The 18,777-nt window shown below is 41.2% G+C and overlaps 2 protein-coding genes across 2 annotated transcripts in view; both read left to right on the top strand.

Annotated features, from left to right (window-relative positions):
* Window positions 1-18,777, top strand: part of LOC142897995 (TGF-beta receptor type-2-like) — a 336,150-nt gene that overhangs the window by 111,023 nt on the left and 206,350 nt on the right. The gene's annotated exons all lie outside the window — the stretch shown is intronic.
* mc2r (melanocortin 2 receptor) lies at window positions 12,283-16,937 on the top strand. The gene is made up of 2 exons (XM_076040702.1): window positions 12,283-13,182; window positions 15,488-16,937. The coding sequence occupies exons 1-2, from the start codon at window positions 12,806-12,808 to the stop codon at window positions 16,041-16,043; spliced, it is 933 nt and encodes a 310-aa protein (XP_075896817.1). The 5' UTR covers window positions 12,283-12,805; the 3' UTR covers window positions 16,044-16,937.

Below are 18,777 nucleotides of genomic sequence, written 5' to 3'. Positions count from 1 at the left end.
TCCTCTGAAAGTCCCTTAAGGAACGCTGATTTTAAAGCGGCTTCATTCCACCCGCTTTCTGCAGCCAAGATCCGAAAGTCTATGGAGGACTGAGCTACTGACATGGAACCTTGCTTTGAAGTCAATAGTCTCCAAGCAGAGGCTTGACCGTCGTGGAAGGGCCGGTGGAAAACCCTCATTTCAGCAGAAAAAGCCTCAAAAGAGGTTCGGCTGACTTCGTTTGCTTCCAAAGTGAATTGGCCCATTCTCCTGCTTTAAACCACTGAGGAGATTCACATCGGTAGAAAATGAGCCAAGTTGTTGCTCTAAAACAAGGGAGCACTGGAGGAGAAACCTTCTGCACGCTCCCACTTTAAGCGGATTCTTTGTGCGTTTGCCAGACACGCTGATGTATTTTTCTACTTTCTCACATATGATGCACAAGGCAGGCAGGACAGGACCAGAGGAAACAATAGGCAGACTCATCGTGGACCGGAGTTTCTTTCTCGGACTTTGACTTGCTGATCCTGAGGTGCTGCCGGCATCACATGTTGGCACACACTCGCCTCCCTGTCTTTCATTGACATCTGAATGCTGTCTTGAAGCATTGAAGCTGTCTTGTTTCTCTGCTGCACCCAAGTGCTTTTTTTTTTTTTTTTTATCAATGAATCGCCTGTAGCATGTCACATGGAACCCAGCGTCTTCGGGAACGTTATCAAAGTCAATAGTGAGACAATGTCAGTTTCAGCTATGATCGCGCTCTCAACACTCAAAAGTTTTTGAAAGTGTCCCACCGTTTGGCTGAAAAATTCCTGTATCTGTTCTTTCTTTACAGATTTAATGTGCATATAGCACGTTTTTGCTCACTTTTTACAAGTCTTCTCTGATGTTTCCCCCTCTGAACTGATGGAAGACCGCATAATGGGCGCAGCCATCTTTGATGTTTTGCTCTCTCCTATTGGCCTAGCAGGTTATGCGTGACAAAAACTGCGGCACGCATGGCAACAGTATCATTACGCGAGTAAAGCAAATAGTTCATTCATTCATTCATCTTCTATACCCGCTTATTCCTAATCGGGTCACGGGGTAAAGTAAATAGTACCGACTTTAAACACTGATTTTGTAAAAACTGCACGATTACAAATGGAGAACTTTTACCCTCTAGCTCAGGACCTATATATCTTTGTAACTGAGTAAAAAGATTTTAGTGCCCTATATGTCGGAACGGGATACGGCTTTCACCTTACGGCCTACTTCCCCAGAATAACGTTCAGGCAGCGTGATCGAGGGTTTACGGGTTGGAACCGTAGCTGGTGCTGACGACCCTGGTTGCATAGATAAGGGCGCTGCAGTGCTGGCGCTCCCCTGGGCTGTTAGTTGATGCATGCTGGAAGCCAAAGCTTTCCTAGCAACAAGCCCTGCATGTTAATGGCATGCTGCAGGGAGGCTGTGTCTGCTCTGTCCATGCTCATGGTCAGAACTTGTTACGCCCAACCTGAAACAAAGCGCAAAACAAGACACACAACACCGGAAACAGTGATGTGGGAGTCAACATATATGGAGCGAGCGAGCACATTAAAGTTGGGTGTGCTGTCGTAACTTCAAAGAGTCAGCTCTGCCTCTGCCACGCGCCACACCATCACACTAACCACAAGGGAAGCTCCCTGCTGTTCTACCAGACTCAATCGCCAATATCAAAGGTCTAGAAATGGAAGAGAGCTCTATAGGGTCCACGTTCTCGAACATCCAGAATTTGATTGACCTTGTGAGCTAGATGGCCATCAATAAGTTGAGTGGGAGGAGGATAGCCAGCTGTAGGATGCAGAGGGCTGTCAATGTCAGGCTTCAGTAGGGACACATGAAAAACATGGTATACTTTGAGTAGAGTAGGAAGTTTTGAGTTGGATGGCGCTGGGATTGACTATTCAGTTGTGTCGGGACCTTGTCTGTAGTTAGACTAGGCTACTAATTGATACGGATTGATAAACCTGTTTCTACTGCATCAATGTCTGTATTCACACAAGTTGCACTAATATCAGATACACCAACTTGGCCTGATTCTGCTGATTATCTGTGACATCTAAGTTTCCTCACCTCTTGTAGTGTACGGAGGACTAAAAGGGCCAAAATCACATAAATACATCATTAAATAATTAAAATGTGTCATTGATGGGCGGATCCTAACACCTGATTGGTTACCCTGCACATCAAGTCAAGGCAAATCGATTCCAGATGATCGGTCGGAGAGTGCAAAAATAACTCCGACAATTTCAATAAATTCCTCTGCTTTACACGCTACATGCTCGGAGTCATCAGGTCCTGATTCCTCATAGTCTGCAAGTTCTGATAAATCTCTCACCAACTCCCTCGAAAGCTCATGCAGATCCTCCAAAAAAAGTCGCCATTTTTAGAAAGACTTAAGACCAAAGCAGTGGATTAGACTACATTTGAGTTAGCCCCGCCCACCGACTTTGATGGACACATTCGACAGATATAAACGTTTGATAACACATTTTTGTATGTAATTCCAATTTTAATTAATGACACATTTAAATAATTAATGATGCATTTATTTAATTTTGGCACTTTTCGTCCTCCATAGTAGTGAGCTTAACACAGCAACCCCTTGGTTCCCAAAGTTAAATATTAACATTGGTTTTCCTCAAACGTGTTATATCTGGTAGTTGTCACTGGAGGGCAGTAATAATACACTGTAAAGTATCCCAAACTGATTTGACGTTCTAATAGAAAATATCCACTGCTGTCAAAATTTACAATGTTGAATAGGTTCTTATTTGTGTATACATAATGAACATCTATTAAATCTTAACAGTCAACTGACCTCATCTGAAGCGCACGGCATGTGCAAATTTCCAGAAAAGCTACAGCAAAGAGTGGAGTCTAGTGTTGGACACTTATACAATCAAGTGGAGCAAAAAGGAAATATGCAAGTCATTAAGTCAAGGTTTCTGTTTTTTTCTTTTTTCTTTTACATTTTTCCATGTTTGGCATTTGTTATATAACTGCATGGTGTCTTTAATGCAAAATGATGTGTGCAGACATGAACCTCGACATACACTCACGAGCACTGGGTCCATTCATTGCAACCTGACAACTGAACATTTGTCACTGTGGTATGTGTGTAGTACTTCTCCCTGCATCCCTCTGTAGATAAGAGGTTAGGTCAGGGGTGGACAAACTTTCTGACTCGTGGGCCATAATGGGTTCTAAAATTTGACAGAGGGGCCGGTTTCTCATAGGAGAAAGAATATATCTCCAGATATGTAGAAAACTATTAAATACTGAATTACATAATGAACAAAAGCGCTAGAACAAAATGTCTAAGAAGCCCAACGTTATTTAGGTCTTTATTTAAAAAACACAGAAAAGAATTATGAAATACAGCTACTTTATTACTTACTCACTATTAATACAATTTCTTCAAGTTCGGCGGCCCAGATTGGAAAGTTTAAAGGGCCGCATATGGCCCCGCGGCCATGGTTTCCCCACGCCTGGGTTAGGTAAAGCAAACATGCTCTGTGATTGTCATTATTTAACTGATTTCAATGAATAATTCCATTTCATAACATTGCAAGAAGGCAGGATTAAAGGCTGCTGTTTCTACACCTTAGTAGTATATTGTAAACATCAGACAACTTTCATCCTCTAGCCTTACTGACATTCGTCATCACCTGGCAACCACGACTGTACGACTACCTCCTCTCCACAGAGTACAGGTCAAAAGCATTCTCATTTATTTGGCTTCAGATGGACTCCATATGCTTTTCACGCACCTCACATTCTCTCACGAGAGCTGCTCACAGCTGTGGTCCATAATCATCATGTGCTTGAATATGATGATTACATAGCTTGAGGGGTTGTTCAAGAAGAAAAAACACAAAACAAAAAATCTTTCAGAAGCAGCATTTCTGGCCAGATGATACAATGACAAAAATATTACAAATAATCTTTACATAAATGTGGGACAATGTGTTTTTACCCTGTTCTTTCATTTTAAATGCATCTCAAATTTGTCCAATTTTGTTTGTTTCGGGTTTTGTTCTTAGTTTGTTGTGTCTGACCTGCCAAGGCCTTTTTGGGTTGTCTTTTTTTTTTCTACTGTTTTTTCTTGCCTATTACGTGTACCATTGCATTGTCACTGATGTCAGCCAATTGTACTATCTTGTTTATCTGTTCTTTTCTGATTTGTTCCTTTTGAAAATTATAAAAAAAAAAATAGTGGGGGAAAAATGCATCTCAATTTTATTAAAGCTTTTATTTAGAAACGAAAACATAATTTACTAGTCTTTCTGGTATTAGTTGTCAGTGCTGACTGTAAGACGCATGAGGATGATGTATGTTACCCTCTAATAAAACACATAATCTGTTTATTAGCCTTGACTGATATTAATATGAAATTAAGTGAGACTGTGCTTTTCATTTGCGAGTGTCAACTCACCATGGCAAATCCTGCCTGTGAAAAACTATATGTTGGCTGCACATTGTCATGTGATTCACATAGTTTTAATCAAGTGTGAGAACTGAAGTCCGGACTAAGAAAACGCTACAAAATGCTAACGGTTTCTTTTATTTGCAACGTTGAATTCTGTTCTGGGAATTGAAAATGTTCTGTGTTTTCTGAAAATGTTCAGATCGACAAAAATGAACTTTTTCTTCAGATATATGTTCCTGTATGTCTGAAATTCAATTGTTAAGCTTTGGATGTTAATGTCCTGTTAGAGGTGACCACTGCCACTATATTTTACGGCTTTGCATGGATATATGTAGATTTTTTTTTTGTGACAAATTTCTTGGATATTCACTAATGGTCCAGTGAATAGAAAAAAAGTGTGTTTTTTAAAAATATATATATATTTTTTAATAAATACTAAAAAAAAACAACAACAACAACAAAAAAAAAACTGAAATAACTTGCTGTCTATACAGAATGTCACAATTCTCCTGGTGTTGATCTTTGTATATTACCTGCAACACTTACAGCCAAAGTGTTGACTTTTAGTCCCCATGAAGTGTGTTGAAGTTACATAGTGAGTTGTTAGCTCAGCTCAGTATCTAGAACATCTGGAAAACATTTCACAAGTGTGTTATGATTGTGGGGATGACTAAACTTACAAGTCAAATGCATTTTCTCATAAACTCAGTAATCCTGCCTCCGTGCCTCTTTTCATATGAACCAGATGCCTTTAGACATCTGTGAACAGGAGGAACATTTCAAGTCCACGTTGGAACAAGAATCAAACAATTTATAATGCAATGACAAATTTGAAAAATCTTGTTAACAATTTGTAAAACAAATTGAAATGTAATTATCTCTCAGAACATTTATTCTAATCCCTTAAATGCATTTTCGGTGTGGTGCTTCTCCGCAGACTCTTCCCCTATTGGTTGAAACTGTATTACTGTTCCATTCTGAGGACCGTCTTGAACTCAAACGCATTCATTCTCAACTCCTGGAATTGTATGAACTATAGTACTGCATACATCCAAAGTGAGTGGGCTACGAAGGGCAAGGGAAGGACTGTATATCTTGTGAGTGAAAACGTTGAGGTGACTCACAAAAGCTTGTGTTCAACAACTCGGCTGATCCTGGCTTCCATCTCCTCACACTCCCAACATCACATCTGTCTCTCTGAACCTGCAGCTGTCACTGGCCATCTGTCAGTGGTAGCCGCATGTTTTTTTGTGCTCTCCACCTTTAATTTGACTTCTCAAACTGACCTGCCTCTGCTCAGGGTTTTTTTTTTTTAAGCACCCCGCGGGTTCACTTTTAGAAGGTCGCATCCCTTATCAAAATTCTTAGGATGGCAATAAAATGGAAAAATGCTGGTGTACAGTGTTGAAAAATTATGTTTACAGAATCCAGAGCAAGGAGCTTTGAGATGCGTTGTTACAAGTTAAAGAAAAAAAAAAAAAAAAAAAAAATCCAGAAGTTAGTGCCATTATTTTTGTCTGGCACAGCAGATAATTGCTAATGTTAAAAAATGTAAATTAATTCTCAGCGGTGTGGTGACTGGAACCCTTGCAGTGATAGATGGCACACTGAAAATATATATCAAGTTTATAATGAAACAATGGGAAGTCCAAAAAGGTTTTTTTTTTTAAATCTGAAAATAAACCTTGAAATAAAACAAGATGGACAAAAATGATGATGAATAAATCATGATTAAATTGTCAAGAGTAGCAAAAAATACAAATATAAAGTGGACACTAAAAATCTGTTTTGCTGCATTCGAGCATACCTGTCTTATTTGTCCATTGTCTACATTACACAATACTGACATGAATTTAGGAGGACGATCATGAAATGTTTCTCTATCTAACGTGTCTGTTGGCTTTGTTCAAAGTACGTATGCACTATGTTCAAAAGGTATCTAAGTTAAATAACAAGGTTCAAGGTTATTGACTCTGAAATATAGAGAATTTCACATTTGGATGAACAGGCTCACATTCCCAATGAGTTGCTCCAGTCAAGTCCTAAAGAGACATAAAATCAATGTTGGGCTCGGGGTGCTGAATACTTTATCCGTCCTTGCCTTAATTGTAAATGGGCAAAGTGACAGTGAATAAAAATGACGAGGGGGAAGGTATGACACGGCTCACAGCCTTGGTGGTTCAGACGTTCAGGGCCCCAACAACACTGTTGCCCATCTGTTATCTCCGGCCACTGCATAAATAGCCAGTTGCCAACATCAGTTCTGTGTCATCTCCCCAAACAGCGTCTTTCGCCGCAGCTCAACTTCTGAAAAAGGCATTTTAAGTGAACTTCAGAAGGGCTGCAAGACGACCACTGTTTGGGAGCAGCGCGCACTGAAAACAGACACGGTAAAAGCTTTTTTTTTTTTAAATTAAGATTGGATAATGCAGTACAACGTCTTAGTGTTGCTTTCATCTTTTTCTAAGGCTATTTTTTTTTTTCAGCAACTCAACATAAAACCAAACCCTTCAACTGTTTCTAGCTGGATGTACCGACACAAGTGCTTCTCGGTGGGCAGCGGGGGAAGGCGGCACGGAGAGAATCTCGCGGTAAGATCCTTAGTTAGGACACAAATGAGGCTGGCTTATAAATGATGCAGTGAAATGAAAAGACAGCGTGTGCCACGAGATGAGGCTGCCACTTTGGACGCAACTGCAGCCCCAGCTCCAGATTTCATTAGGGGCAGTTCTGGCTGAATCATAAAGCTTTGATCACCGTTCAATAGGGGCTCACCAGGCGCTCGTTGTCACGGCTACCTCGTACTCATGGACACAACTTGGTTTTTTTTGTGTGTTTTTTTTTTTTTTTTACAGTAATCAAGGTTGCTTCCATGACAGCACAAACACAACAGACGAGGGATTTCAAAACTTCTTACTTTTTGATCCTTGAAGATTTGATTGCGTACAGAAAACGAAAGCCGAGTGTCTGCTGCCAACATTCAGGCATTTGTGTGCCTCATGGAAAAAAAACAATTGGATAGATGATACCGAGGGGAACCCAGTGGAATAGCTTAATGTCAGTCCTCGTTTGGTCAGCCGTTTGATCTTCGGAAGCTGAGGGGGCTGCAAGAGGTGAAGAGGAAAGAGCAACGTTGGTTTTGTTTGTTACAGGCTTGTCATAGCCGTGGTTGCGCATCATGCATCATTCAAGGCTGTAATAACACGTGTGACTCTAATCCTGTAGAAAATGATAACGTTCAGTTTAAAGGCAGTTCCATGGAGCGTGATTGAGAGTACAACTTTTTGCAGATCTCCGCTGAAGCATTTTGGGTTCATCTCAGACCGTCAAATCTGAAGACAGCATTAATTTTTAAAAATTTTTTTTTTACGTTTCTCCACTTCTACCACCTCAGCAGCTGCAATGGGTTGGAGTCTCTCGAATCGGAGAATCAGTGTGAGCACAGATAATAGCGCTGTTTTCAGCCCAGCGGTTGGAAAACTCAATACTGACAAAATTACCCCCCCACCCCCCTCACCCCTATTCCGCTTAAAAAAAGAAAGAAAAAAAGATTCCTTTGCACTGCCTGACACAATCTGACAGCGTGAGATTAACATGGGGCTTGTTTTTCCTCCTGACAAAAGAGCCGATTTTCTGAAAACAACACCGTGAGACGTGCAGGTCCGAGGCGAGCATGGTGAGTTGGCGTAGGGGAAATATTCAAAGGCGATAGGCAAAATAGTTGTCAGCACAGTGCGACTCTTGAGAAGAGGTGGGAGAGGTGACCCAGGAGACTAGGAAGTGTAAACTTCATTTCACACATCAGTGAAGTGGCCAGTCATTCATTATAGGTGTCGCGTAGCATTTTCTGTTTGGCTGATGGTGTAAAGAACAAGTGACTTACACAGCTTTTATATAGTAATGTTTATTTTTACACATTTACTCAAAACTAGGTCCATTAAACAAAATATGTTACACTTTAGTGTAAATATAACTTTCCAAGAGTCCAAGATTTTGATTTATTTAAGGCAAACATATTGCTGATCTCTCTCAGCTTGTTTTAGCTGTATGCATTCAAATGCACTGGAATATCCAAAAACGATTTCAGCCCATCGATCAACTTTTACTTTTAAGGCATGAAATCACATCCAAAAGTACAGAGAAACACTTATACGCACCACACAAAAACAGATAAAGACTGAGGTAGAACACAGATAGGGATAAAGGTGGAGTGAAAGATGCAGACAGGCCAGAGTGAGTTATAGTGAGAACATTTTGTATTATTTTAGCAGATGTGGTTATTACCGAGATGTACTTTTATCATAAGCTAAACACAGTTCACATCCAACCTCTGTGCTTGCTGATAGTTTGTCATGGGAATACAAGCAAATGTGCCTTCACTTATTGAGGTGCATTGACTTTGTGTTCGTACTTGATGTCTTTTCTCAAGTTTGTCTCAAGTTGAAAGGAATAGCGGCAGCCCGTGAGTTACATAATGCTTTGCATTACTAAGTTCGCATTAATTACCCTGGCCACATTTAGACAACTTTACCAGCGTATGGAGAAATGAATAATTGCACACACTAGCGTGTAGAAGTCTGTGTTGTCGCTTCTGGAAATGGAATGAGTTGGAGAACGTTTAAGGCTTCAAGGTTGTTTCGTTCATATGAAAGAAAATAACTTTAACATTTCCATTACCATGGAAACAAAGGGGACAGGTACAATGTAGAATCCATGCAGCACTGGCCAATTGTGAGAAGCTGTAAATGCAAGATTAGCTTTGAAATTGTGTTTGCTGAACTGTTCTAAATACTTTGACGAGTAACAATGTGATATCTTTTTGGACCAGATGGTAATTTTGACAATTTTTTGGTAACTACAAAAAAGACAAATTGCCTAACAGAGCCACTGTTTACAACAATCAGCAGAGTCGGAGTTCAAGCAAATCATTTTGCAGGGTTTCGACATTTAAAAATAGATCTTTAGTGAGCATTTCTTGTCTGTAAAACCAAATGCAAAATTAATCCCAGATAACCGTGTTAAAACCCTGTTGTTATTATAATTTAAACCACATTCCCCTGTCATTTTATTTCAATTGTTTCCCTATCCTGTACCTGTGTAACCTTGCCAGAAAGATGGATTACTAAGATATTAAAATGGATCCATCCGCATTCTTTCCTGCTGGTTAAATGATGGCATGGGCAGGCAAATCAAACAAAGTGGTCTTTGTTCAACTCTCCGCACAGGCGTCCAGGTCACCCTCGAAACAGCAGGAAGCCACCTGCGGTTATCAGTTTGCTCAGTCGGCACTAAAAAAATAGAGAGAAAGAAATCAGATTTGCCAGCTTTGAGCCTGGCACGCAGCCGCTGTGAGCAAAATACCAGGTTTTATTTATAGGATCCTCCCCTTTGCAAATGTGCCCTGCAGGCCATTCCCTGGTATGTGTGAATAAATCACATCAATGCATACATAAAAAAGTGAATAAAAATCAGGTGGTCTTGCAACTTAAAAATTGACATTAACAATGCATTATCCCTACTTGGTAGTAAGTGATTAAAGAATTTCAGTAAAATTGAATTGAAATATTGAATTGAATATTTTTCAAGTGGCAATGTTTGAGCAAATGACCATGCTGCTAAATAAACAAAACAATCCATTGTTAGTTTCACTCTTGATTTTTGTCCCTTTGAGATGCCTCTGGATGTGATTTAGCACTGTGATTCAGCAAAAAAAAACTGATTGATTGGTTGATTGATTGGTTGACGGACACAACAACAATAAACTATTAAATACTAAAATAATTCATCCTTTTCAGTTTCCTGAACCTCGCCACACATTTCGCCATAATCTCTTTCGCTGCCAGCCACCATTTATTGAGATATCAGATGCAGCATGAGGTTTTAAATAAAAAGCACTAAAAAAAATGTCCCTGACCCTGAAGATGCTTTTTAAAAAAATACCTTGCAAAACGCTCTTGACGTGTGAACCGACATAAATTGCCTGGCTTAGGCGCTGCTCATGCTGGGCACAGCTCATTGTTTGACAGAAACCTTCGGCAACGTCTTACTTTTCATTGAGGATGAATATCTATAATAATCTGCCAATCTCTCTTAACCAGGAGATTAAACAGACGGACTGCGTGCCATTGTAACAGAAGCAGTCGATTGCCCAGACTCATGCAGTGACAAACCAGATTCAGTGAAAGGATTTCCTGAACTGTCTGCACCCCCAGCGGAGATAATTCCCCTCTGTCGTTACGCTCTCAATAAATCCATGTGAGACCGTCGACACTGTTGTTAAGTCAGAGGAGTAGCCGGCCATACTGTGGATTAGGTTCTTTTTATTTTTCTGTCACATCTTCAGGTAAATGGCTGCCCTTTTCAATTTTTTAGAGGCAGCAGAAACTCACAGCATCATGACAGACACTGAGGATTTACAGAGCGCAAGAATTCACCCCTTGAGGGCAGGGAGGGATATTATGGATAGATGGATATATTATGGAAATTCTCAACAACAACAACAAAAATCTCTGCAGATGCAAGGACAATATGTGAAAAAAAACAAAACTCCCCAACCAAGAGTTAGACCCAGGTTGTAATTATTTCACATAACAACCAATGCTGATTGCTGAATTATTACCTCAGAAGAATAGGAGACACTGTGTCTGGGAAATAACAGGTACAGCATCTGAGTTAGGCAATAATTTTTTTTTTGGCCTGAGAGGGATTATCTTTTTCTCTTTCTCTCTCAAGTGTCCTTCTCGACCACCTCATGTCTGCCTCTGACTCATCGCTATTTCTCTCCTGAAAAATACTGAGCAGCGCCATCAGCAGCGTCATATTTACAGCCACTTCATCCTAGGGCTAAAATGAATGTGGGGTTTGTTATGAAAGATTTAATGAAAACGTTGCTCTCTGATAATGTATAGGGCATAAATCCAAAACCAAATCACCCCTGGACTGAAGTTGCATCATTTATCTCATGAGCACCGTGTCAGTCTGTGCAGCAGAGGGCTGGTAGAGAGGCTGTCATCCCAGTATCGTTTGGCGGAAGAGAAGAGGTTGTTGGGCGAAAAAGTCACACAACGTTATAAAATATAAAATATAATGGTGTGAAAATAATAGAAGATGGCAATAACAGCCTACAAAAATTAGCTTCAAATGTAGGGGGTTAGATACAGGATTTGGACCATATATGAATATATAATCAATAATATTTTAGAGGTGCAGGAGGGTCATTGACTGAACTATCAGAACTGGCTTAATGATGGTTCAGAATACTAGCAAGTATGTTGAGTATTTCAAGTTGGTGATTAGCCCAAAGTACAAGGAGTACAATGGGCTCCCATGGATGGGGGTGGAGGTGTCAACATGTCAGTTTGTCTATGTGTATGCTATCCTTGGCTATTTCTAAGTGTTTCAAAAGCAAATGGTTGAGTAAGAGTGGGTAACACGAGCACGTACACACGCACACGCAGGCACACAGATTTTTCTGAGGGTTGACAAAGAATAGAGAGAGCAGACAGCATTATGCTGTAATTATGTGTAATCATCTTCAGTCTGCAGTCTGACAGGAATCCGGACCTCTTGCTCAAAGAGAATTTAGTAATTTTTAGAACGATCACAAAATGTTCCATCTTTCATAATGAGGGGACGACTAACATGGGAAGAAGTGGTTTTAAGGTGATTTTCAGATTATTCCTTTTGATGAGCCGTTGGACTTGGGACCAAAGGTCCGCCTGATCGCCGAAACAAAAGTACAGTCACAGTCCCACCACTTGACTTGTAAACTGTGGGCTGATTTTCGCAGAAAAACGGGGGAATTTTCCTTGAGAATTTCTGTCTTTTCTCAGGAGACGCATGGCAGCAAACAGAAGTGAACAAGACACTTTTGAACACCAGCCCTCTGTGCCGTGGTCCTCTCGGGGACGGCGAACCTCGCGCCACGCAGCCTCAAGCCAGTTTGGACAACACCAGAGGACGACAACGATTGATTGTGTTGGCCTTGAGCGAAGAGGCAAACAGAGGCAGATGGGTCCACGTGGTCGCGGATTATGAACTGTGCCAAAACCGGCAAGCTAACGGGGACGCGTGGGAACGAGGGGACGTTCGGAGGCCACTCTGCTGCAAAGACGACGACGCAGTGTTGAAGCAGATATGAGCTCACTTGAAATTTATAGCTTGAGATTTTTGCCTGGGGGGGAGAAACGAGTCACGCTGTGTCTGCTGACGGCGCGCTGACGGGCCAGACTCAACTGTGAAGTAACCGCCGTAACTAAAGCGCAACGAGTAGGATGCAAATCACTCACAGACTTTTGCCACCTTTTCACTCACCAGTGTATTAACTATAAATCCAAATATATTCTCTTTCAGAGTCGTATCCCCTGTAAATCCATGAAGAAGCCAGTGGAACGAGCCATGAACACGACCGCACTAAATCAGACAGACTGCCCCGAGGTTATTGTCCCGCTCCCGATCTTCTTCAGCATCGGCGCCGTGAGCCTGACGGAGAACCTGCTGGTCGTGGTGGCCATCCTGTGCAACAGGAACCTGCACATGCCCATGTACTGCTTCATCTGCAGCCTCGCCGCCTTCAACACCATCTCCAGCTCCACCAAAACCTTCGAGAACCTCATGCTCGCGTTCGCCGACGTGGGCCACCTGAAGAAGAGCGGCGTCCCTGAGACGAGGCTGGACGACGTCATAGACTCCCTGCTGTGTATGTCCTTTGTGGGTTCCATCTTCAGTTTCCTGGCCATTGCCGTGGACCGGTACGTACGTGGGAGGGAAAGAACCAGAAAGCACTGGTGGGTTGATTTTACAGGGGAAAGGAGGGATTCAAGACACATGTTGTTCCCTCGGCAGCCAACTAACCCCTTCGTTTTCTGCTTTCAAAGACCCACTAAGACATCATGACAGACGGGCATTTTGTTTCATTTCAAATCAAAGGAGCAACTGACTTCAGTGGCAGGAGACAGAGAAAAACACAAACCACAGATGGAAATTTCAAATGTGTCTCTGTTGATTGTGGCCCTTGGAAGCTTTTCATCAACTGCTGATTTAGATGCAAAGCATCTCGGATTGTGAGGAGAATTCAGAAAAATTCAGAGTCATTTTCTCAGAGCACAAGTTGTGCCAGTCTGCCTCTGATTACGGACTATGCCATCATGGTATAGTGCAATACTTATGCAATCCATCACCAAGTACATGCTGCTATCCAGGGACAGACCCTGCTGTTTCAATGTGATTTGATGGCACCCAGGATGGACAGCATGCCATTCATGTTTCTTTTCACACATCCTAAACACGCAGTGCGTCAAAACTCAAGGTCAGCGGCTTTTTGTCACGTCCAAACATGTCGAGTGCTGAGGCGCTGAGGTTTAAGTTTATGCTTAAGATGGAACGTCTTATCAATATTTTCAATCAATACAATCAATATTCTCCAAAGAATAAAGGGTTACTTGCATGTGATATAATGAGACCAAAAAATAACCAATGCACTGAAATCTGGTTAAAAACCCGAAGGGAGAATCAAGAATCTAAAGGTTTCGCTGATGTTCTCCACCAAAATGGCGGAGAACATCCACAAAAGTTTTTTTGCCCCAATTATATGCAGGCATCTGAGTCAGGGGCGCAAATTGCTAGACTAGATCGTTTGATATGAAGCTACGTGTTATTGATTGTGTGGCAAGAACGAGCCAACCTGGACCTTTGGATATTTTCCATTTCTCTGATTCAAAAAGAGAAACTCTGCGCTGATGTTTGCGCTCCAGTGCGCACCTGGCAGTCTCGTGCTATGTTGAATATTGTTACCACCACCTGAGTGTGATTTATTGCTGTTTTGTAGCTGATCTGTAATGCAAGTGCCGGTTTTCAGATGTGAGCGCTAAAACGTTTTGATGCTCTGTGATTTTAGACTCTTCAGTACGTGTACAGCATCACTCTGACGTCAGAAACACCACTTGCTTTTTGCAGGCAGTGATCATGTCTGTCAAACTGTCTGGAAGGCGTGGACAAGGTGCTGTTTCTAATGAGGCATATTTGCATAGGGGAGGGTGTCACTTCGCACGAAATGCTACGAAATTAAAATATGTTGAAATGAGTGTGGCACAGCCCTGTTGCAGCAAGTAAGCGCACGCATTTTGTTGGTTTGCACGTTGCGAGTTAAAATTACACGTGGAATCGACAACAGGCACAAATGTGGTGGAGACGTTTATAAATGTTTTTTTTTTTTTTGCACCTGCTGCCACTTTCCGCCAGGGAGAATGTGACTGCAGAGTGACTGCAGGTGAAAATTGATTGTAGCCATGCAACTGTAGCCAGGGCTGTAAAGTCTCACAGGAGGGGGGAGCCTTTTATGCGCGTGTTCCATCAGGACACTTAGGCCGTCAGGTCCGGACTGAGTGTCCTGGCTGACAGGAGAGGAGAGACGTCAGTGGCATGAAGATTGATTTCTCCTCATGAAGGAGAAAAATACAGCAAAATCTTTCTTTGGGAAAAAAAAAAAAAAAAAAAAAAAATCATATATAAAACACGTGTAAAGACAATATGGCTGTTTGTTTGCCAAGGTGTTTTTCCATTTTTGCAAGTGCTTAATGGTGTCTCTCTCTCTCACTCTCTCTCTATATATATATTGCATGTTCTGTTTTCTGTATTATACTGTAATATATTCTATTCTATTCTGTTATTTTACATTTCATTCCGAGCAGAGAGTCCTAATTGGGAACAAAATGCATACAAAGAATTTCCTTTTTTCATCGTATTTATAACTATTTCATTAATTATTGCATTCCTTTCAGCTCAATATCTTGCGTGTTCTGTCAGAAACACTTGTGTCGGTATATTTATTGGGCTCAATGTGCTAAATGCGCACATTATTTTGACAGTGACAGTTGCAACCCTCATTCCGCTCCCTTAGCAGACTCCCTGAGGCTATATGTATTAGTTAACTGTTATATATTGAAGTTCACACTTTCTGTAATTCTCATCATCTGCAGCAATCAGACCTACGACTGTCATCGTCTGGTTATAATGTGATGATGATGATTCCAATTCTGTCGTTTTTGTCCATTCCAGCTACATTACCATATTCCACGCCCTTCGCTACCACAACATCATGACGATGCGGCGCACGGGCGCCATCCTGGGCGTCATCTGGACAACATGCGGCATCTCGGCGGTGCTCATGGTGAGGTTCTTCGATTCTGACGTCATCATGATCTGCTTTGTGGTCTTCTTCATTGTCTCCTTGGTGATCATCTACTTCATCTACGCCTACATGTTCATGCTGGCCCGCATACATGCCAGGAACATTGCCGCTCTGCCCACCGGCGGGGGTGGGAGGAGTGGACGTCGGCGGTGGCGGTGGCGGGGCAACGGCATGAGAGGGGCCCTGACCCTCACCATCCTCTTCGGAGCGTTCATGGTGTGCTGGGCCCCGTTCTTTACGCATCTCATCATACTCATGGTGTGCCCCATGAACCCTTACTGCGAGTGCTTCCGGTCACTGTTCCAGTTCCACGTGGTGCTGCTGATGAGTCACGCCCTCATTGACCCAGCCATCTATGCTTTCCGCATCCCGGAGCTCAGGTCCACTTTAAAGAGGATTCTGCTTTGTCTGATGCGGAGATGACAAACGATACAATTTCTGTGATAGAATAACTTTTCCCTATAGGGGGTTTAACAGCTCATAACAAAGTATACGCACTACTTTAATCCTTTATGGACTTTACTGTAAGTTGTCATTTGTGATTATGAGCATTTATAAATGTTTGATGAAGCCTCTATTGTAATACCTTGCGCACTCACCACGCACAGTGCCGTCGACCTTGAATCAGCTAAATCAGTTGCGCCAATGATTAACGAAAAGCGCACAAACTCACTTGCATACTGTATCGTTTGCTTTAATTAGTCGTCACAAATATAATGACAGATCTTTTCACTCGCCAAGAGCTGTACGTCATGTGTCACTTTAGTTCAGCTTCACATTGAATGTTCTTGTATGTCATCACAAAATCATGAATCAACATATCACATTTACCAGACAGCTGTTCGTGTCAAGAAGGGCCTCTCTGCAAGATAAACATTGCTCCAACAACATACTCAGCATGTGGTCTTCACCCCTGACAAGCCTGCATCAATTTTACATTCACTGCTTTTGCAGAGCAAAAACAGCTATTTACATAAATGATGTATGTCAATAAGGCAGTGTACAAGTATACAAGGGAAAGTGTGTTTGGTTCTCCTTTAAAAAAAAAAAACATTTTACAGGAAAGCAAAACAACCAACAACAATAAAAACGTCAACATTTTCTTTGAATCACCGCTTTTTCCATGTCATAAAGTTTGTAATGTCAAGGAACATGTTGTCAACAGTAATAGAACCTACAGCAAAGATATGACAACAAAGAATTTAAATACAGCAAAAAATAACAAGTAAGTCCTCTGACTTTTGCTCGTCTGGATTGTCTTTCAACAACCTTCCTGCTACTTTCTCCACTGAATAAAATCACACGCTTGTGTCTATAAACTGCAACTCAGTGCAAGACAGTTCTTGTTAAAGCAGTTTGGACAGTTGGGAGGCAGGAGCTCCTTGTAGTGCGATGAAGCAATCAGTCTGTCATCATTGCAAGTGTGGGTTTATGGCACTGATACATGGTGGTTTGAAGGCCTTGAAGCTGGGAGGCCTCATGAGAGAGCAAACTGACAGAATATATCAGCTTGCATAAACAAGAAGATTGCAACCCAATGTTCAAATCCACTGAGGAAATGGATGCAAAATAATCATTGTGCACATACATAACTTACATAAACCCCATGGCCTGATTATTATTTATGTTTCATGAATGATTAATGAATGATTCAAACCTTTTTTTCACTTGTCAATATCATTTTGACAACATAGGTTCAACCTTTGCAGATACAGTTATGTTCGTGCTGGCTGCTGCAACACGGTTCGCACGTGATTAAGTAAGTTTCCCTGGCGTCCGTTTACCTGACACATTTCACAGAAACGTAGCCGCAATGGCGCTCATGTAAAATTTATGTGGATGATCAAGCATTCCTGCTCAGAGATGATCTTGCAGCCTGTACGTCTACAGACCAAACAACAAACAAGGCAGCATAAAGAGCATTAGTGAACCTTTTCATCTGATTTTTTTTTCTTTTTTTTTTTAACACGGAGCCCATGTGGATAATGCTTTTCTGTGGGTGTGAACACAGTTGGATGAGAACAAAGGCAGCAATGGCAAATGAGAAAAATAGACCCCATCACAGGCGACCCCTATGCTTTGAAAGGTCAGACGCCGCACAAACATGTCCTGTTCCCTCTCCGCTGTGCATTTTTAGCAGTGGCATAGCAAAACGAACAGCAGTTTCTTTATAAACCAACAACGCACCAACTAAACACTGACACTTGGACACTTTTTTAATTTTAACACTATTATCGCATTTGCAGTTTTGTTTACAGCCCATGTTTATAGAAGAAGAAGACCTTTATTGATCCCACGATGGGGAAGTTTATCACTTTATATAATATGCTTCCCTCAGATCACAAGACCCGTTACGTGTCCAGTCAGTTGCTACGGCAAAAACCTACCAAAACCCATTTATTTTTATTAATTAAATAATAAAATAGACTTAGATTAGAGTCACATTATTTTCGACACTCTGACATTGGGACTTTTCAGTTACTAACATGGTTTGTTACAATGCATCACTGCGTATGAAAATGCAGGAAACATTGTTTCCAAGCATTCCAAGCTTGACCTGAAAATATACTGTTGAATGTGTAACATAATATAATATAATATAATATAATATGATATAATAAAGGGGTCGTTATTTGAATATGTTAATCTTGATCAGGTGGTCTCTGATGTTAAGAGCAGGCAACTGTTGTCATTGGGGTTACAATGTTCTAAACGTGAGTAGGAATATTTTGTATGAACATTTGGAATTCGATGCAAAACTGCAAGCACTGTTTCGGACACATCTTACACTGCGTCAACTGGGATCAGCTATACCAGTAAAACATACAATTATGTGATAAATGCAGAACAAAGTTACCCAGATTTTGCATTTTTTAACCAACTTTGTACAATCACATGATAAACGTGGCATAAGCAGTAAGAGAATTAATGTTTTCTAGATATATAGAACACTTCTTGGCAATCCATATATAGCTATTGCAGTGGAAAGACTGTTTATTTCAGATGTCAGATTTGTAAGGAAAATGTATTTGTCCGATGAGCAGCAGAGCTGAGCGTGTGAGTTATTCCCCTGAAAAATTTTATGAATTTTATTCATCTTAGATTTTATTTTCTGCCAATGCCAGACATCAACTATTGGCAATTTATCGACGTTGTC

Source organism: Nelusetta ayraudi, unplaced genomic scaffold, assembly GCF_046127955.1.
Source record: "Nelusetta ayraudi isolate G7.1 ecotype Tasmania unplaced genomic scaffold, CSIRO-AGI_Nayr_v1 ptg000063l, whole genome shotgun sequence".
In the NCBI taxonomy this organism is placed as follows: Eukaryota; Metazoa; Chordata; class Actinopteri; order Tetraodontiformes; family Monacanthidae; genus Nelusetta; species Nelusetta ayraudi.
The sequence above is the reverse complement of the archived record's forward strand: the minus strand, read 5'-3'. Positions and strand labels throughout refer to the sequence as shown.

What these genes read in the sequence shown, in the direction of transcription:
- mc2r (XM_076040702.1), top strand. Translation starts at nt 12,806, where the DNA reads ATGAAGAAGCCAGTGGAACGAGCCATGAACACGACCGCACTAAATCAG. An exon ending in CTGGCCATTGCCGTGGACCG is followed by an intron (nt 13,183 to 15,487) that starts GTACGTACGTGG and finishes TGTCCATTCCAG; the next exon opens with CTACATTACCATATTCCACG.